The sequence below is a fragment of the Podarcis pityusensis genome (assembly GCF_964106645.2).
Source record: "Podarcis pityusensis genome assembly, chromosome: 13".
NCBI lineage: Eukaryota > Metazoa > Chordata > Lepidosauria > Squamata > Lacertidae > Podarcis > Podarcis pityusensis.
Genome location: NC_138038.1, coordinates 29,929,695 through 29,950,726, shown reverse-complemented (window position 1 = coordinate 29,950,726; position 21,032 = coordinate 29,929,695). Strand labels below are relative to the sequence as shown.

Sequence of the window (21,032 nt, the reverse complement as noted above, 5' to 3'; positions counted from 1 at the left end):
AGGATTGCAGTGTTAGTGAATTTAGAGCAACATTTTTACTGACTGAAGAAGCAAGCACAAGTATGCGCATTAGTGGGATAAAAGCAGTCTTGACTCTGTACAGGATTGCAACCAAACTCTCATTCTCATAAAGGTGAAGGAAGCATATTGCCTAAGAAAATCAAATAGCTTCCAAGCTCTGTTTGTTTTCAGAACATGTAGGTTTTGAGATAAATTTGATATTGAATCTTACATGCTGGATTTCCTGTATATAAAAAGAGAGAGAGAACACTATTTGTTAAAATTTTGGATTTTTTAAAAAAAACTCTCATAAACATCTAAAAGTCACGTTTAATCTGATTTTGAGACCAGACTATACAATATGCAACCTCTACAAACTGAACCCAGAACACAAAATGGAACCAACCGGATGGTCATTTTAAATATTTATGTATTGATTTATATTATTTATTGTTTTATACCCCACTTTCCCATCTGATTTCAGTAACTGAGCTCAGATCACCCAGTTAGCTTCATGACTGAATATGAATTTGAACCCTGGTCTTTCACTAAGCAACACTGGTGCTTTGAATTCCAAACTGAAATGAGAAAACTCAAGAAAACAACATTTTGAGTTTCTGCAGCTCCAGACATTTAGCAAAAATGGGTTTTTGCTAGGCTCCCATGGACACATTGGCACCATTCAGGCAAGCTTGGTGGTCTGTGTTCAGTTGGTTGGATCACAAGTAAAGGTAAAGGTAAAGGACCCCTGACAGTTAAGTCCAGTCGCAAACAACTCTGGGGTTGCAGTGCTCATCTCACTTTACTGGCCGAGGGAACCGACTTTTGTCCACAGACAGTTTTTCCGGGTCATGTGGCCAGCATGACTAAGCCACTTCTGGCGAAACCAGAGCAGCACACGGAAACACCATTTACCTTTCCACCAGAGCAGTACCTATTTATCTACTTGAACTTTGACGTGCTTTCAAACTGCTAGGTTGGCAGGAGCTGGGATTGAGCAACGGGAGCTCACCCCATCATGGGGATTTGAACTGTGGTTTAGACCACAGCACCACCCGCATCCTGGATCACAAGTAGGAATTGTCAAATCTGTCCATTTTGGTTTCTCTCAGTTTCTTTCTCATATTAAAGTAACAGATCCCTAGTTATAAATACTATTAGAATACAGTAGACGCTTGGGTTCCGAATGTGATCCATGCGGGAAGCACGTTCACAACCCACAGCATCAGCGAACCACAGCGCCATGTCTGCGCATGTGCGGGTCGCAATTCGGTGCTTCTGCGCATGCGCAAAGCGGCATTTAGCACTTCTGCACACGCACAAGCACCGAAACCAGGAAGTAACCCGTTCCAGTACTTCTGGGTTCAGCGCAGTGAGCAACCCGAAATCGTGCAACCGGAAGCGTCTGTAACCCAAGTTATGACTGTACTGAATATTGTTCTGGTAACCTTGTCTCCCAAAATGCAGTTATAATTCAAAAATTCATATCAGTTTTTGTATTAGCAATGCTGGGAATTCATTTTAGGTGGTGGTCTAGATTTTTTTTTTTTTTTTTTTAAACCAAACAAACCCCAAAACCAAACCTCAATTGATGTAAATTCTACCAACTTTGTGCAAGGATTGTCTGTAATATTCATATTGAGGGTAAGGAGAAATGTTCTGCATATTCATTCAAAATTGTGTTCCAGCAGGTTAAAGAAAAGAACAGATGGGAGAAAACAACAAAGAAGAGCAAAATAAATCAAGAGTGATGGAATTCATTCTGCTTGGCTTCCCTGGGTCTTCACATTTCCAGCTAACAATCTTCATCATCTTTTTAAATATGTACATCTTGACCATTTTGGGAAATTTCTGTATTATCCTTCTAATAGTAACTAATCGCCGTCTCCATACTCCCATGTATTTCTTTCTTTGCAATCTCTCTTTTTTGGAAATATGGTACACAACAGCCTCTGTCCCAAAGATCCTGGCTATGTTCCTCGGAAGAAGCAGAAGCATCTCTTTTACAGGTTGCATTTTGCAGATGTACTGTATTTTTTCCTTTGGGTGCACAGAACATTTTCTAATAGCCATCATGGCTTATGATCGATATTTGGCCATATGTTTCCCCCTTCATTACAGCACCATTATGGACATTCATCTTTCTAGCAAGTTGGCAGGAGGCTGTTGGCTTGGTGGATTCCTTGCTATGTGTATACCAACCTATCTGCTCACAACATTGTCTTTCTGTGGCCCCAATGTTATCAATAATTTCTATTGTAACCTAGATTCCTGGATAGTTCTTTCCTGCACAGACACCCACTTTCTTGAGATAACAGCTTTTTTCACAGCTATATTTGTCATTGTAGGCTCCTGTGTGACAACCCTTCTTTCCTATATTTACATTATCCTCACCATCCTACGCATCCCCTCCAAAAAAGGAAGACAAAAAGCCTTTTCCACATGTTCCTCCCATCTTGCTGTGGTGATTATTTGGTATGGCTCCACTATCTTCCTGTTTGTAAAGCCATCTAAACAGACCTCATTAGAACGAACCAAAGTAGTGAGCATCTTCAATCTTATTGTGGTGCCTCTTTTGAATCCTTTCATCTATACTCTAAGAAATAAAGAGGTGAGGGAGGTGTTGAGAAAAGTATTGTGCAGGTGATTAACAAAGCACAGATGTGAAGGGGAAGGGAAATAAATAAATAAAATCTGTATTAGTTGGCCTAGATTTTAGCAGCAGACAGTCTAGTTGTTAAGAGAGTTGCAGATGACTGGAGTAAGATTTCTGTTTGTGCACGTGCTCACTCACACACACACACACACTTTACATGTACATTTGGATGGTCCTAGGTGTGTCCACCCCACATATGATTCCATAAAACACCTTTCTATGAGAGAACTGAAACTTTGTGCATAGAAACTTTGTGCCATTTCTCACCTTCTCACCCCTTGCCTTTTCCTGTAAGACCTATTACAGTCGTTAAGAGTCGTCAGCAGGCTCATCTCAGCTATCTGCCAATCTCCAATTCCCACCACCCTTCTGAGTAATACCCCTCCCCACCTTCTCACTATATAGAAGGATCTGGCAACTTCTGTTTCAGTGTATCTGAAGAAGTGTGCTTGCACACGAAAGCTCATACCAAGAACTAAATTAGTTGGTCTTAAAGGTGCTACTGGAAGGATTTTTTTATTTTGACTATGGCAGACCAACACGGCTACCTATCTGTAACTTTGTGCATAGAGTTAACCTGTGTGTTGTTCAAAGTGTGTGCCTATCAGCCCAATAAATACTCTTCACACAGAGCTATGCAAAAGATTGGTTTATTGAAAGCAGTTACTAGAGACACCAACCAATTCAAATCAAGCTTGATTTAAGATTAAATCTCAGAATCACCACAACATTGTATAGCAATTTTATCTAAATCATTTTTCCTATTTCCTATTTTTGTTTGTTTGCTTGTTTGTTTGTTTGCAGCTGGTGCGTAGAGGGCCACTATGTGTGTTACAAAGCTATTTCTGTCACTCAAAAGAAAATGAACCATTTCTTTCTCTGGGACAACAGTAACTTCTCCACTAGCAGAAAACAAACAAAATGGCTCAATAACGAATTAGGAAGCTTCTTCCCCAGAATGATATACCCACTGACTTCATTTTGTCTATTTGGATACATTTCCAAAATTGCTAATCACTGCTATGCCATCATTCATTGGGTGCAAACATTAAAACTGGGACAGTTGTTTCTCACAAAAGGAATGTCCAGAGCGGCACCTGCATAGTTTGCACTCTAAGAGATTGGTTTTTTGGGGGGAGTAGGGCAGGGCGATGCCCAGGGATGGCAGATACTAATGATGGCTTTCCCTGCCTCACCCTAATAAAAAAACCTTTTACCTTTTACCTAGAGCATCTATAAACTGTTTAGACACCATGGCTCAGTGATTGGTTCTGGCCATTGCAGCTATGGTCAAAATTGCCTCTAGTTACTTCTAGTTGTTTTTTCCTATCTATCTATCTATCTATCTATATATATATATATATATATATATATACACACAAATCACATCTCTATAGAACTTCCAGTTTTTCAGCACAATTACATGTAAGTGGAATGCATTAAAATAATACTTAAGGATTTAAAACCAGCTATGTTTTGAAGCAATCACCATCTTGCTTTTGCGCCATTTTAAAAAAAAAAATATATTTATTTCCTTTTCATCATGATTCACAACACATTTGCACAGTATTTTTTACATGGGAAAAATTGCACAAAGGACTGTTTTTTTCTGTTTCTTTTTAATTGTTCTATGGTTAAGCATAGGAGGTTATGCTAGTTGGCCTTTAATACATATGGGGGTATAACATTGAATTATTACATTTGTGGAATATATGTGTGTGTTTTAAATAATATACATAACTAACAAACAATCCTAAATAAATTCTAAAGCATGTATTTATGTTTTTTTTTTCTTCATTTGGCTTTTCCCCAAAAAAGAATTACTCAATGCAAAGAAGTCAAAAATATACACAGTATACAAAATGCATCAATTATTAAAAAGGGCGAAAGGGTTGTTATACTGTCATTTAATTTCTTTCAAACTTGGTGCTAATCTTATGCAAAGGTCATACTCTATATGTTTACATTGTTCTAGCTGCCTCAAAGGAATCAGCAAAGTAATTTCTTTAACTCAACTTTTCTTCCTCTTCAAAAAGTTCACTTGGCTGACGCTATCTCAGTTAGAAACAGCTTTCCTTTGGGAATAAATATTGTAGTGTGTGACATTCACTTTATATTTTAATGTCAATTGTAGTATAATGTCTAAGTCACTGCACTAGAATCAACTTTGATGTATAATGGGACGTTAAATATACACCCAACATTCATAATCTGTGATTCGTCTGCTTTTGATTTGGTGATGAAGTGATCAAACCTTAATTCAGAGTTAGTTTCTAAAATATCAAAAGTGGGAGGAGGATCAAATATACAGCTCCCCGGCCTGAAAAAAGTTTAAATGAATTATTTGTAGCCTCTCAGAAAATCAAGAAATGGTTACATGGGACATTTTTTATAATGGTAAGCTATTTTAAATTTATCTTTAATAAGTTTGATTTCAGAGGTTCATATCACAGCACTTTTATTTTATTCAGCATGTTTTATTTCAAGTTATAGCCATTCAGTCTTACATCTATCTGCAGACATTTTCATATTTTTCACTAATTTACCCTAAAGGAAGGTAATACTGGTAAATCTTTAGGACATTTCAACTCAGATCCTAGTAACACCTGTTTTTTTTTATGCTTGTTTATTTCACCCGGTGCCTTTGTGTCCAAGTGTCTGCATACTCTAACATGATAAAACTCCAGCAACTCCCATGGTCAAGAAGCTTTGGAACCTTCTTGATCATGGACCTTGCTATAGATAAACAGTGAACTCTCAATTCACATCCTGAAAGTAAGAAAGAGCTTGGGATCAGTTTAACTCATACATACATGCTCATGATTGCATGACTGCCACCTTGTTTGAATGGGCAATGGAAGGCATATCAGGGGAATCAGGACACATATCCAGCCGTTGGCAAATGAAAAAAAAATATGCAAGTGTTGCACATGGTATCTTTGAAACTGCTATAACATAACGGTTACCATTACCACATGTTGTAAGAGTGATTTTCATTAGTTAATCATTAATTGGATGGAGAAGTAACTGGCACATTGTGATTTGCTCATTTGAGCTGAAGAAAGTGATGAACAGCAAACTCCAAAGCACATTCACTCAGAAGTTAAGTTTCCTATGAGCATTTCCTCGGCACTTTCTGTTTGAGTAAGTGTGCATATGATTGTGGCCCCAATGAAATTCATGTTTTGATTATTAAGACTCTGCACACACTACATAAGAGTAAGCTCCAATGAAGGTACTGCAGCTTATATCTAAATAACCAATGTGAATGACTGCATTTCATGTGTCATTCATTTTAGTACAATGGTAAGCAACTGTGTAGAAATGAAAGGCAGAATGATCACTTCAGCTGATTTCTCTGTTATTTGGATTGCAGAGCCTCCAAGTGTCCCTATTTTGTAGGGACGTCCCTGATTTAGAGAAGCCATCCCGATTTCTCATTTGATCCCGGAATGTCCCACTTTTCCTTAGGATGTCCCTATTTTCATTGAGAAATGTTGGGGGTATGGAGTTAGGCAGCCCCCAAACTGTCTGAAAGCAATCCTGTAAAGGGAAGGGGTTTTTTTTTTAATGTTTAATGTTTTATTATGGTTTTTATATATGTTGGAAGCTGCCCAGAGTGGCTGGGGCAACCCAGTAAGATGTGTGGGGTATAAAACCTACATTGAGCAATATACTGATTATATGCTGTGAAATCCTATTCATAATTATTCAGAAGTTGGATTGTGATATATGTGTGGGTATTGTCATATGTGTGGGGGCCCTGTTTCCACCAGGCAATTCATGGCAATATAGTATTCCTGTTAAAGCACTGGATTGCCCCAGATTATTCTGATTTTCCACAGCGTTGCTTAAGCAATTTGACTCCAATTGAATATGACCTGGTGGGTTAAACTTCCTTACCTGGTGGAAATTGTGTATCTTTGAAAGGTGCAGTGTAGTTCTTGACAGTTCTGAAGGGAAATGCATAAATACTTTTTTGAAAGCATTTCAAATGAAATGAACAGGAACTGAAAGGAACTGAAATTAAGGATAAAAATGTATAAAAATACCTCTACTCGTTCGCACTGCACAATAGTACATAGCACTGGATAAAATTTTCTGCTATAAATGTCTCCTCTCAAATATACAAGAAAAAGCATGTCCTCTTAAATGAATATTCCTTCAGAACATGGGAGGGGGAATTGTGTCTTTATTGAGCTGTGATAAATATATTGCATGGCCAGGCGGCGACACATGGGTGGAGTAATGACTCATGACAACATGCTATGGGATTAAAATTGGCCACAACTTTATTAAACCTTCAGATGTAGGGAGACCTTGACTTAGTCATTGGGCGTTTATTCCTCCCCGTCCCCAGCCGAGGATCTGGGGAACACCAGGGTTATGTAATCCGTGTGGGGTTAGGGCTGGCTCTGGAAGACGTATGTTTAAGCAGAGAGCCCCCCCCCCCATTTCACTGCAACACAGGGGAGAGCACTGACAACCTTTCAGCGTATGGCCAGTGACTCCCCTCATCACAACCCCTTTAACGGGGAACCCTGGGATTGCCGCCACGGGAAATTCCTCTCCGGTCCTTCAACAGCAACCATTAATGACTGCAGCAGCGCCTGCATACTTGTAAAGAAGAGGTAACCTGCAATAAGAAGGCATAAACTGAGGGAGGGTCGGGCGGGAGAAGCTCTGGAGCTGACTGAGGGCTCCCAGGTAAGTTCCACCCTCTATTGTGTGTGCAGGGCGGTCCCAATCCTACCTGGCCCATTCTCCTGGCAACGTCTCCCCAGCTGGGATTGGTTAATTGTTTAAGGTTAGGCAGGAACCTCCAGGTATCTAGCTTGGGGAGGCAAAGGTGGGCTGCATTGCGGGGAATCGCGTAGGCTTGGGGGGAGGCTGCGCACGACCACACAAACAGTGCCCCCATTTCATGTGGGGAGTAGCCATTTCCATTACAATGTTATTTTCATCCAAATTGATTTAATGGCTTTATTATTATTTGTTGAGTCCAGATGCTCATCATAGCTTTACAGACTTGGGGAAAATTGCAAGTTTTGTTGTCAGAGAAATGAATAGGAGTAAAATGGAGAGAAATCAAAAAAAATTGTGTCCATATTTTGACTTTTTGAAATATGGCAACCCTACTTTACTCCTATATCCATATGATAAAGCTACAGAACTACAATCATTTGCATGCTTGTGTAGGAGTAAACCACATCAAATAAATTAATCCAGGGGCTTCTAACTGACCATGTATAGGATTTCAGGGTCTATACTAAAAATTACTGGCCTGTTACAAAATGTGTACTAAGCCCAAACTCCAAATATTTTTCCAGATCCCTGGTGGATATGAGGCCATAGCAGCTCATGCTGGATTGCAACCCTCTCTCAGTGTGCCTGCACAGCCCCTAACTTGACATTGTATATATACCCAGCATCAGCCAGATAAGTTGCAGCAGTTTTAGGACAGTGATTCCACAACTCTGGACAACAACACAGGCTACTAATTATTGTTTATTCTCTATTTAGTAACATAGTACATAGGATATTCTGAAAGAAGCAGCTAGAAATACTTTCTGTGGTCTGAATTGTACTTTTATTTTATTCCATATAACTGTAACCATTTTACTGTTGTTGTTGTTGTAGTTGTTATTGTTTCTCTTCTCTTTGTTATAATTTTTTTGTTGCATTCAGATGCTCATTTTACTAGAAAACAATCAAACAACCATCACAGAATTTATTCTCTTGGGATTCGGGAATCTTCATGGTCTACAAATCCTTCTCTTTGTGACATTCTTGGCTATCTACCTGATTACAGTCTCTGGCAACATCCTCATATTGATTACTGTATCACTCAACCGAGGCCTTCACACACCCATGTATTTCTTCCTGTTAAATTTCTCTTTCCTGGAGATATGGTATACAACCTCAGTTGTCCCAAAGATGCTGAAGACTCTTCTTAAAGTACGTGAAGCCATCTCCTTCTCTGGTTGCATTGCCCAGTTTTATTTCTTTGGCTCCATGGCAGTCGTTGAATGCTATCTCTTAGCAGTGATGTCTTATGATCGGTACTTAGCCATCTGCAATCCACTTCGCTACACAACCATCATGAACATCAAAGTCTGCTTTCAGATGGCAGCTGGTTCCTGGATAAGTGGATTCCTGACTCCTATAGTGACTATCGTGCTAACTTTCCGATTGCCGTTCTGTGCCTCCAATGAAATTGACCATTTCTTCTGTGATTTAAGCCCTATTATAAAGCTCTCCTGTGCTGACCCTCATATAGCAGAGATGACCACATTCATTTTAGCATCCATGGTGACAATGGTCCCCTTTCTTCTCACTTTGGCTTCATATGCCAAAATTATTTCGACTGTTTTGAGAATTCCATCTGCCAAAGGAAAGCAGAAAGCTTTCTCCACATGTTCCTCTCACCTCATTGTGGTGACACTGTTCTATGTCACTTTAGGTACTGTTTATGCAGCCCCATCAGCAAAACAGTCACCCATTCTCAATAAACTCTTCTCTTTGTTGTACACTGTCATCACACCCATGTTCAACCCCATGATCTATAGTCTGAGAAACAAAGATGTCAAAGAAGCCCTGTGGAAACTCATCTGTAAAGAACCTTATTGTCCGTGCATGGCCACCACTGTGGAACCAGAGGCAGCATATAAGGGAACCCCAATAGAAGTGGCAATAGACCAGTGATCCTTACTTCTAATAAGTGAGGTATTGTTTTATTTGAAGGGACAATTTACTCATTCATCCCAATCTTTTAATTTTAGAAAGATTTAGTATTAATTTCTATTGCGTTTCTGCATAGGAAATTGCTTGGGTCTATAAATGGATGTCATAATTTATGTCAGGGATTCCAAGCCATATGGCTGCCAAATCTCCTTCCCACACCCACACCCCAAATGCCAGGGCTATATGGAGGCAGAATAGATGCAAAAGACTTTGATCAGAATTGGAATTAAAGGTATCATCATTTTTTTTCTTTAACTGCTCCTTCTATTCAGAGCCAGCATGGTGTAGTGGTTAAGAGTGGTAGATTTGTAATCTGGGGAACCGGGTTCGCTTCCCCGCTCCTCCACATGCAGCTGTTGGGTGACCTTGGGCTAGTCACACTTCTCTGAAGTCTCTCAGCCTCACTCACTTCACAGTGTTTGTTGTGGGTGAGGAAGGGAAAGGAGATTGTTAGCCACTTTGGGACTCCTTAAGGGAAGTGAAAGGTGGGATATCAAGTCCAAACTCCTCCTCCTCCTCCTCCTCCTCCTCCTCCTCCTCCTCCTCCTCCTCTTCTCTGTTCTACATTCTACTGTTCCTCATTTTCAGTTGAACTAGAATGTCTAACACTGACATAATATATGCAGTTTGCCATAACATGCAGTCCGTTTAGCCAAATTGCTTCCACCACTAATTTCTCAAGGTTACACTCAGACATAAAATGTTTTGATGCATTTTGATGTTATTAAAAGTATGTTTCCATGTTTGTTTGGTCTTACATTGATATGAAAATGCGCTCTTTGAAAGTGGTTTAAAACAAATCTTAATAAATTTCATAAATCTATCCTTCACAAACTTTCCCAGATTGAGAAATAAATATGAAATCAAATATATATAAAAATTAGGGCTGCCTTAAGACCAGATTTTCCCAGACATTATTGGGATTTCAAAGGTGGAATTGATATCTGGGGAGGAGTTTCTGAAAGGAGACACTTTGTCAAGTCAATGATACAAACCTCTTTTATTGGCGTTTTTGTAAGGGGGGGGAGCTTAACAATTTTATTATGTTGATTAGAGAGAGCTGATGTTTTAGTAGCATCCAATGTAGAAGAAAAATCAACACTAAATTAATATAAAATGAAGAAGCAGTTTATAATTAGCATAACCCTGGTTCAATAAACTATAGAAACAAATATTTAATTCTTCAGTTAGTTCTCCGTATTAGCTGTTCCCTTTTGTTCAATTCAGGCTTCAACAAAATAATGTAGCATTTGGGAGAAAAGATGCAGACCAACAATCCAGCACTGGAAGCTAAGATAGAAAAGATCTCCACAGCTACCATGTATTTCCCCTTAGTGCTCAAGTAGGTTGGAACAAAGGATAACCACACACTGCAAAACACTAACATGCTAAAAGTGATAAACTTGGCTTCATTGAACGTGTCGGGTAACTTCCTGGCAAGGAAGGCCAAAGTGAAGCTGGCAATGGCCAGGAAGCCAATATAGCCAAGGACACAATAAAACATAATCACAGTCCCCTCGTTACATCCAAGTATTATTTCTTCAGCCATTGAGTGTACATCAGCCTCTGGCGACGGGGGAGAGATTACCAGCCACACAATGCAAATGCCTCCTTGTATAAGGGAGCAAGAAAGTACAATGGAATTGGCCAGCCTCTTTCCCACCCATTTCCTCATTCTGGATCCTGGCTTGGTGGCCATGAAAGCCAGAACCACAGTGAGGGTTTTTGCCAGCACACAAGAAACAGCCACTGAGAAGACGATGCCAAAAGCAGTTTGTCGGAGGAGACAGGTCACCATCTGAGGCTGTCCATTGAATAGCAGTGCAGAAAAGAAGCAGAGAAGGAGGGAGAGGAGGAGAGTGTAGGTGAGCTGCCGGTTGTTGGCTTTGACAATGGGAGTGTTGTGGTTCTTCATAAATGTGAAGAGGACTAGAATGGTGACCAAAGAACCGGAAAGAGCAGAAAAGGCTAAACTTAGCCCCACAGGTTCTTCAAAAGACAAAAAGCTTATTTCCTTAGGAATACAGAAATTATGGTTTTTATTTGGGTAAGTTTGGTCTGAACATGTAGCACAGTCAATCGTATCTGAAAAGGAAAATATTTGGCATAATCTCACAAACATGCCGTTAATCTCCAGAGCAGCCAATTTTACAATTTAAATTGGAGAAGAATAAGTTATTCATCCTGTAAAATGTAGTGTGACTACAGTAATTAAGGCTGAGTCTTTCTAAAGTGGAAAGTTTCAAATTCTTCCCAACTTTAAGGCCTTAAGCAGCCATTTTGTTTAACTTGAAAACCAAGCAAACAGAAATGATACCACAGAGCCCTGCTATGCATGTTTGCTTATTGCACTAGTAATCTGTATTTCAATGCTTCTACCAAGGCTGTTATACACATGCAATTCTAATTAGCTGACAAAAGCAACTGAAATACAACATATGGCTGGAAGGAAGTATATCTTGTTATAAAGGCAAAGGACCCCTGACAGTTAAGTCCATTCGTGAACGACTCTGGGGTTGCGGCGCACATCTCGCTTTACTGGCCGAGGGAGCCGTCATTTGTCCACAGGCAGTTTTTCCGGGTCATGTGGCCAGCATGACTAAGCTGCTTCTGGTGAAACCAGAGCAGTGCACGGAAACGCCATTTACCCAGTGGTGGAGCTTCATGCTTCAGCACCGGGGGGCAGAGAGTAGGCGGGGTGGGGTTGGCACGCGTCCTGGGGGCATGGTACCCAGCATGGGCGGGAAGGCAGCTGTGATGGCACCCCATCGGGATCGTGCTGCCAGGGGCAGTGCGCTCCCCCCGCACTCCTCTTCCTCTGCCAGTGCATTTACCTTCCCGCCAGAGCGGTACCTATTTATCTACTTGTACTTTGATGTGCTTTCGAACTGAGAGGTTGGCAGGAGCTGAGACCAAGCAATGGGAGCTCATCCCATCGTGTGGATTCAAACCGCCAACCTTCCGATCAGCAAGCCCTAGGCTCAGTGATTTATATCACAGCACCACCAGCGTCCCTTATACCTGCATCCCTTAAATAATCCCTGCAATTTCATCACATTATGTTACAACACAAATACAGTGGTACCTCTGGTTGCGGACATTCTGGAGCTCCGGTCAGATACAGAGGTCTCTGCAAATGGAGGGACTGCTTCTGCGCGTACACACTCAGCAAAAACCCAGAAATATACTTCCTGGTTTGCCGCTTACATATCCCGAAGTTTATGTAAGCGGAAGGATACGTAAGCAGAGGTATGGCTGTACAATTTTACAGGTTAACAAAATTGCAAATGCATTTAGCACTGAATGCTAATGACATGGAAGTGGTAAAGAAACCTCCCTCTAAATTCTAGCATCTACTGTTACATCTTTTAAAAGGCCACATTAAAAAATTGAAATTATTAGCTAACAATGTTTGGAAAATGGAATAAAGTGTTATCTGAATGCAGTCCTAGTGTATACACACATCCTTATGCATTTTTAGCCTTGTTTCTCTGAATTTCATGCAATCTTCCTCTTTCTATATGCATTACTTCTTACCCTTCTGGTCTGAAATTTTCCCTTCTGGACAGGGGATGCAGTCGTAGCAACAAAACGGCTTCCCTTCCTTCATTTTCTTGCTTGAACCAGGAATGCACTTCTTACTGCATACAGAAATAGGCCTTGCCTAATCCATGAATGAAAAAAGAGAATATAGAGCTTGGAATCCTCGAGAACTTGTGGGGGGTCAACCTTAAATTGTTACCTTAATTTTAACTGAACTTTTGGTCACAATATAAAAGTGTTGATGCAGATGCACCTTGTCTAGAATGCACACATTTTTAATCAAGGAATGGAAATAAGGGTGATTTGGGAGGCCAGCAAAGCGGTAATGAGAGGGTTTCTGATACAACAAAACGCAGTTAGGAGAAAGTCACAGAATGAGACTAAAGACAAAATTATGGAACAACTGAAAGATAAAGAGAAGAAGCTTAGAGGAAACCCAAAGAATTTGCAGATCCAAAAAGAAATTAAAGTCTTACAGGTTCAATATTCATAGTTAGTTAAGCAAGAAACTGAATGGAAGATAAGAAGGATGAGACAAAGAAATTTTGAATCTGCAAATAAATGTGGGAAATTACTAGCCTGGCAACTAAAGAAGAGACAAAAACAAAGTACTATTACAAACATTGTTACAGAAGGAAAATCGGTAGAGAACCCTGCAGACATTAGAAAATGTTTTTATAAATATTATAAACAACTGTATAAAAAAGAAAAAGAAGATTTAGGGAAAATCGAGCAATTTATAAAGAATAATGGACTGCAACAGATTCCAAAGGATAAAAAGAATCTACTAAAAGGCTTAATTACAAGTCAGGAAGTGGAATACGCAATAAATTCAATGCAACTTGGCAAGACACCAGGACCTGATGGTCTATCAGCGAAATATTATAAGACATTGAAAGATTGGCTTATGCAACCTCTGGTAGAAATATCTAATTCAATTTTACGGGGGGGGGGGGGAAGCACCTGAAACCTGGAAACAAGCTTACATTACTCTGATTCCTAAACAGGGTCTGGATAGATCCAACGTTAAAAACTACAGACCAATCTCCCTACTTAATGTGTATTATAAAATTTTTGCAAATATACTGGCTAATAGGCTAAAGAAGGTTTTTTCTGAGTATATTCATAAAGATCAGGCAGGATTTCTGCCAGGAAGACATATGAAAGACAATATTAGAAATGTTGTGGATATTTTGGAAAAGTTAGAAGCAAAAAAGAGTTGTAAAGCAATGTTAATGTTTATCGATGCTGAGAAAGCCTTTGACAATGTTTCTTGGAGTTTTATGTTACATAACTTAGAGAGTATGGGGATAGGTCATGATTTTCTAAATGGTATTAAAGCGATCTATCAAGAACATAAAGCTAAAATTATTGTAAATAATGTGGTTCCAGAGGAAATTAGAATTGAGAAGGGAACCAGGCAAGGGTGCCCATTGTCCCCTCTGCTGTTTATCTCAGTTCTGGAGGTCTTGCTAAGTATGATTAGAAAAGATGAACAAGTTAAAGGTATTACAGTAGGTTCGAAACAATACAAATTAAAAGCCTTTGCTGATGATTTAGTTTTGACATTACAAGATCCAGATTCCAGTGCAGTTAAAGCACTGGAGCTAATACATGAGTTTGGTCAGGTAGCAGAATTTAAATTAAACAAGAGCAAGACCAAAGTAATAGAGAAAAATCTGGATAATGAAGAAAGAAAACTACTACAAGAAAAAACGGGCCTAGATTTTGTGAAAAAAGTTAAATATTTGGGGGTGAACCTGTCTGGGAAAAATTTGAATCTATATAAGGATAACTATGAGAAAATATGGAATGAAATTAAAAGAGATTTAAAGGTATGGTCTAACTTAAAATTGTCATTAATGGGCCGGATATCTGTGATTAAGATGAATGTGCTGCCAAAGATGCTTTTTCTGTTTCAAGCCTTCCCAATTATAGATAATGTGAAATGTTTTAAAGAATGGCAAAAAACTCTTTCTAGATTTATCTGGCAGGGGAGGAAACCCAGAATTAAATATAAATTACTTACGGATTCTAAAGAAAGAGGGGGATTCTATTTTGAAGCTGCTGCACTTTGTTGGATTAAAGAATGGATGAAATTAGAAGATACAGATTTATTAGATTTGGAGGGATTTGATAATGTGTTTGGTTGGCATGCATATTTGTGGTATGATAAGGTAAAAGCCCATAAAGCATTTAAAAATCATATAATTAGGAAATTGTTGTATAATGTTTGGATAAAATACAAAGACCTTTTAGAAAGAAAGATGCCCAGATGGCTTTCACCAATGGAGGCAAAGGCCCAGAAAAAAAAAAAAAAATGAATACCAAATGGTTGAGATATTATGATTTATTAATAGAGGAAGAGGAAGGTTATAAATTAAAACCATTTGAGCAAATTAAAGATAAGCTAAATTGGCTACATTATCACCAGATTAATGAATTGTATAAATTAGATAAGAAAAACGGTTTTGCCTTGGAAAAATCTAAGTTGGAGTCGGAGTTGTTGGATACTGAAGGTAAAAATTTATCTAAAATGTACAAGCTTTTGCTGGAGTGGCATACAAAAGATGAAAAAGTTAAATCTGTGATGATAGATTGGGCAAGAGATTTGGGACATAATACAATGTTTGAAGACTGGAAAAGATTGTGGAAGAAAGGGGTCAAGTTCACCACATGTACGTTGTTAAAGGAAAATATAATGAAGATGATGTATAGATGGTATTTGACTCCTGTAAAATTAGCAAAGATATATCATAATTGTTATAATATATGTTGGAAATGTAAAAAAAGGAAGGAACATTTTTTCATATGTGGTGGACCTGTCCCAGGGCGAAAGACTTCTGGGAAAAGATTTATAATGAATTGAAAAAAATGTTGAAATATACATTTATAAAGAAACCAGAGGCCTTTCTTCTTGGAATAACAGGTTTGGAATTGCCCAAGAAAGATGTTAAATTATATTTGTATGCCACAACTGCTGCTCATATTTTGTTAGCTAAAAAGTGGAAAACTCAAGAACTACCAACAGTAGAAGAATGGCAGATGAAGATGTTGCATTTTTCGGAGCTAGCCGACCTAACCGGAAGAGTCCACGACCAGAAGGAGGAGGAATACCACGAAGAATGGAAGAAATTTAATGATTATTTAGCTACATTTGTTAAGCTAAACTAACTGGAAATAGCTTCCAGATATTTTATGGGCTTAGGATTGTATCTATGTTAACTGATAAAGTAATATGTTTAATACTATAAGGAGAAGAGTTAAAGATGTTAATGTTTAATTTAAAGTGTATAAAAATTGGGATTTGGAAAACCGTTATAAGGATATGCAATGAAATTCAACTAAGGGGAAACGAGGAAGTCGCTCTACAAAGTTAATAACTATTATTTTCAATTAGGTTATGAATTATGTTTGTTATGTTTGTTCGTTTTGTGTTTTTGTTTGTCGTTAATATTGTAAAAACCAATAAAAAAAAATTTGGGGAAAAAATAGAATGCACACATTTTGAGCAGGTAACCTGTTGCCATTTTCTCAAATTGAGGCAGTTTGGAGAAGACGGAGAGAGTGGGTGTTGAATGTTCAAAGCTGCTATCAGAAACAGAAGGGTGGTCATTAATGGTGGCTGCATTCCAGGAGAAAGCAATTGACTACTCCCCTGCATCTAGCACCTGGAACAATTATCTAATGCTGCCTTATAATCTTGCCAATCCCACAATCAAAGAGAGTGCTCATGGACATTTTGTTCCATATGAATGATTTAACTCTCGTTAATAGTCTCAACCCCAATTTTCAAACAATTTTAGGAAGAACAGTTTTGTTTTCTGTTTTCTTTTTTGTTTTTTTTAAAGAAACATGCATTTCTAATGGCGTGGACTGTACCCTCGCTTTGTCACTGAGACTACCCAATAGAGTGGGGTGGCTGGAATCAATGTGTTACAGAGTATTATTTCTTGTTTTGACAGAAGCAAGTGGGAAATAAAGTTTTCCCCTTCAGAGGGTAGAAGACAACTATGAGGTAAGGCTAACTGGTTTGTTCACCACCCTCCCTCTTACTGCAAAGACTTCAAACAGCTGTCAAGAATTATTGCATGTATCCAATACTTATAGGGGACATATACTTATTGCATGTATCCAATACTTATAGGGGACATATAGTTTAGTCCTATGGATGAAATTTGAATTTTAACTATTTTGGGTGATATTCATTGTTGTAGTAATCTGAGCAGCCTCACTGAAATCAGTGTGTGTTTGCATTACGAGGTGCATGATGCCTGAAGCCCAGTGAGGGGAAAACCAGACATAAGATGGTTATTGGGTTGAAATAGGCCAAAATATTACTGATTACAGACGTAAATAGGTTTTGGCGAAGTGATTGGGTATGTACCTAGTATTAAGGAATCCACCTATTGGTTTATATGCAAGGTAGGATCAGTCCTAATCAGAGGTTACCCACTGACATGCACCAGGTGTTAGGATCCTGCCAGGACTGCCATTGGAAATGATACTATGGCCCACGGGGGTCGTTTAACCAGCCCACGGGCCTCCCCTGAACCGAGCCACCCAATCAGTGAATCCCCAATCACTGTGCTAAACTGGTGCAGTGCAGCTTGGGGACTCTCTTCCACAGCTTTGGAAACCTCGTCTGCGCAGACGCAAACGGTGAAAATCATGGGTGCGCACTCAAGGACGTGCACAATCCAGCCCATGGAACAATCTCTGCTGGAGTGAATCGCCACAGTTAAGGTAAACCTTACCAACCCAACTATGGCCCATCGGCCCCGATGTGGTCAGACAGACAATAACAACCCTTCCTGGGTGGGTGGGTGGTGAATCTGGTGGCAATCCAAGAAGTGGGACTCCGGGTGTGATTCTATTTTACAGGGTTGCAAGCCCACCTTCCTACAGGCACCTCATTGGCCTTTTCCCCTGGGATCATGCTGTGGCCTTGGCGGACAGCAAATGCTGCTTCTCCAGAGCCCCAAGACTACGTTCTGACCTCAAGCAATGATAATTATTTTACATATATTCAATATAAAGGATGCATATTTTTTGTTCCTCCAACAACTTCTCAATAAAATCTAAAGCACATCCCCTGTTTCGGAACTTCACATTTAATTTCTTTAATCAACTCGTGAATTCTTCATAACATCCAAGCACATCATTGACCAGTGAAACTGTGTTACAATCAGGACTCAAAATACCGACAATTTGATTGTACCTGATTAAACCACTTGTGCCATGTTATAGCATCCTCATGGATGGTGAACATTTCCCCCAAAGATGTCTGGGGATCCATTCTCCCAACTTTAACTTTATGAAAGGATTGGTTTTGCGAAGCAATCCAATTAATAATATCAAGCCCAGCTTCCAACTCCCCCTTCTGGTTGAAGGAAACTTTGTCTCCCGCACTATTATTAAATGACACACCCCTGAGGAAATGGTGGAACTAGATTTTGAAAAGAGAGAAAAGAGAGGTTTATGTCAGTTTTACAAATAAAGACATTGTTAACTGCATCTCACAAGGACCAGAACCATTACACAGATTGTTTACTGCACTATTTTAACACCAATTAATGGCACACAGTCTCAAGGGAAATCTGGCCACATTACCTGCCATAGCTGATAAACCTGAGATGTCAGCTTCATATTGTCTTCCAGTAATCTTGAATTGAGTCTGGATGAGGACATGACATGGAGAGCATGGGCCATGGCATAAACAGCATTGTATATACAGTAGCTATGGCCCGTCATGCTCATTTCAAAAAAAGTTGTAGGAAGCATTTCCAGGTTCTCCTCTCCAGTGCAAATATTCGGATCCATAACATCTGTGACTGTACTAGGGAAGACACAAGCAAAGGCTTGTTGCCAGAAGTCCTTGATGAAATAATCACCATTTGTGGTGGAGGGACTTATGTGTTCAAGAAATTTGTGAAATTCTGGTAGAGCATTAGAGTGAATTGTGAAAGACAGAGCCCCATGGATTATTTGTGTATCCCAAGTCTTTTGAAAAACTGCAGAAGTCAGCTCCATCTGGGCTGTCATTATCCAAACTTTACCTCTTGCATCCTCTCCCATCTCTTCTTCTTCTGATAAATATGGAAACCATCTAAGAAATATCATTGAGTAAGATTCTCCATAGAGAACCATCACATTGGCTTTACTACCCATTATTTTATCACGTATTTTTGCACACTCCTGTATCATGTCTTTTAGTTCAGTGATGAAAGATACTTTGGGGATTCTTTCTATGAAGGCAAAACAGATACCACTAGAGGAAAACATTGGAACCACTGTTTGCACAAATTGTTCTCCATTCTCAAGTTCCATCGTTAGGAGCCCAATCCATATCCACTTGAAATGCAGAAGTAAGGAGAGAATCCCCTCATACTGAAGGGCTTCCTGGGGGACCATTTGGTAGAAGGAGAGGCCTGGAGTTTTATCATGCATGATGGGAGCAGGACCATATGTGAGCTAAAGGGAGGAGGGTGCAGAAAAGGAACAGAATGAATAGGAATGCTTTAATGGATATATCCAGTGAGTTTTTCTGCAAGATTTAAAAATGTAGAGCAGCACAATAAACAAAACTGCAAAACTACGAGAACTACCTTATCCCACATGTCCCTATGTGACCGCTATAATATATGTTCTGCGTTTGTAAGAAGATTGGTTAGTTTGGCAGTGCCTTCACTTTGAAACTCCCTGCCTGTTTTAGATCAAGCAGTCGGCTTCACTGTGGTCTTTTTAATTGCTGCTAAAAACAGTTTTCTTTAAATTACCCCACTCAGTTGCTTAGAAAGCTGAGGTAAATTTATATTGTTGCAGTATTCTAACCTTTATATGTTTTAAGGTTTGGTTGTGATTTTCTTTCTTTTTTTTCTTCTCTTAACTGATTTTGAGGTTTCATTTGCATTCAAGCGGTTTTAAGTAATAATAAGTAAACAAATTGTCATGGCTTATGAAGTTGGGTCCCTATGCTTCAATTAATGATTGTAAAATATTTATTAAGACTTGTGTTCTATTTCAGTTATGAATGGACACTCTCAAATGGAATTGAGAGAGCTGGAGCTTGAGGACTGTATATATGAATATTGATAAAGGAGATGAATGACCTTTGCTTCCCTGGTGTCATTTGTACATTCTTGCCCAAAAGATTTGTGGCTGATTTCATATATTTCTCAATAATTGTCTTCTATGAAGATTAACAAAGGTGCAACTCTGTTAAATCACATTGTTCTCTGCTTTGAGTTAATGCATCTAACCTCCTTTTAGTGATTGCCCGGCTACATTCTAGCTGATCCTCAATTTTCTATAAGCTCAGATGATGAAAAAACTAGAGGAATGAAAAAGTAAGTTGTTTTGTTTTTATTAATTGTATTAATAAATTCAGGATTTTTTATTTAAGGTTATGCTTTATTCACAATACCAGTTTACATATTTTAGCATCTATACCATAAAGTGAAACATGGTTGACAATACAAACATTAAGAGAAAACCGCCTTAAACCCATAGTGCTCAGCACAGAGACTGTTATACCTGTGGAATTTTGTAGATATCCAAGACTGTTGCTGCATAAAGAGAGGTTAGGGGATCAAGTCCCCCAATGACACCTATCAAATCATTCTGAGTGTCACATTTGTAGTTGGGGATGAATCTGTCTGGGCAGGACGTAAGGAGCAGTGTGGCATGATAAGTCCCCCTTGCAATGAAATAGCTGTCAAAGATGTGAAAGCCCAAAGTGGTATTAGGTAACATCTGAGGGTTGCCATTGATCTCCTTTACTGCAAATGCCAAGGCCAGGATGTGCTGGTAATTCTTAGGCACCATTCTGGAATAAGAATTGCAATCTGCATCAGAAAGATATCTTACATTGTGTAAAATTAGAATTACAACATTTTAACCAATGTAAATATTATTATTATTATTATTATTATTATTATTATTATTATTATTATTATTTTGAAACCACCAACCCTGCTCATTTTATTGGCCAAAATCTGAAATTTTGTATCTTGCAACACCAGCCCTGTATTGGCCAAAAGAAAATTCAACATAATGCTTGACATCTTTCCCAGAAGTGAGAATGGAT

The 21,032-nt window shown here is 38.9% G+C and overlaps 3 protein-coding genes across 3 annotated transcripts; 2 read left to right on the top strand and 1 right to left on the bottom strand.

Annotated features, from left to right (window-relative positions):
* Positions 1 to 1,700: 1,700 nt before the first annotated feature.
* On the top strand, positions 1,701 to 2,871 carry LOC308461526 (olfactory receptor 6F1-like). Its single transcript, XM_080978523.1, has one exon. The coding sequence runs from the start codon at positions 1,709 to 1,711 to the stop codon at positions 2,645 to 2,647; it is 939 nt and encodes a 312-aa protein (XP_080834649.1). The 5' UTR covers positions 1,701 to 1,708; the 3' UTR covers positions 2,648 to 2,871.
* Positions 2,872 to 8,371: 5,500 nt separating this feature from the next.
* LOC308460794 (olfactory receptor 11L1-like) lies at positions 8,372 to 9,361 on the top strand (the record flags this gene model as incomplete). The annotated part of the gene is made up of 1 exon (XM_080977329.1): positions 8,372 to 9,361. The coding sequence occupies exon 1, from the start codon at positions 8,528 to 8,530 to the stop codon at positions 9,359 to 9,361; it is 834 nt and encodes a 277-aa protein (XP_080833455.1). The 5' UTR covers positions 8,372 to 8,527.
* Positions 9,362 to 10,583: 1,222 nt separating this feature from the next.
* Positions 10,584 to 19,273, bottom strand: LOC308460793 (vomeronasal type-2 receptor 26-like; the record flags this gene model as incomplete). The annotated part of the gene is made up of 4 exons (XM_080977328.1): positions 10,584 to 11,485; positions 12,938 to 13,064; positions 18,165 to 18,392; positions 18,557 to 19,273. 4 exons carry the CDS (start codon positions 19,271 to 19,273, stop codon positions 10,584 to 10,586), a joined length of 1,974 nt encoding a protein of 657 aa, XP_080833454.1.
* Between the last annotated feature and the right edge of the window lie 1,759 nt (positions 19,274 to 21,032).

What these genes read in the sequence shown, in the direction of transcription:
- LOC308461526 (XM_080978523.1), top strand. Translation starts at nt 1,709, where the DNA reads ATGGGAGAAAACAACAAAGAAGAGCAAAATAAATCAAGAGTGATGGAA.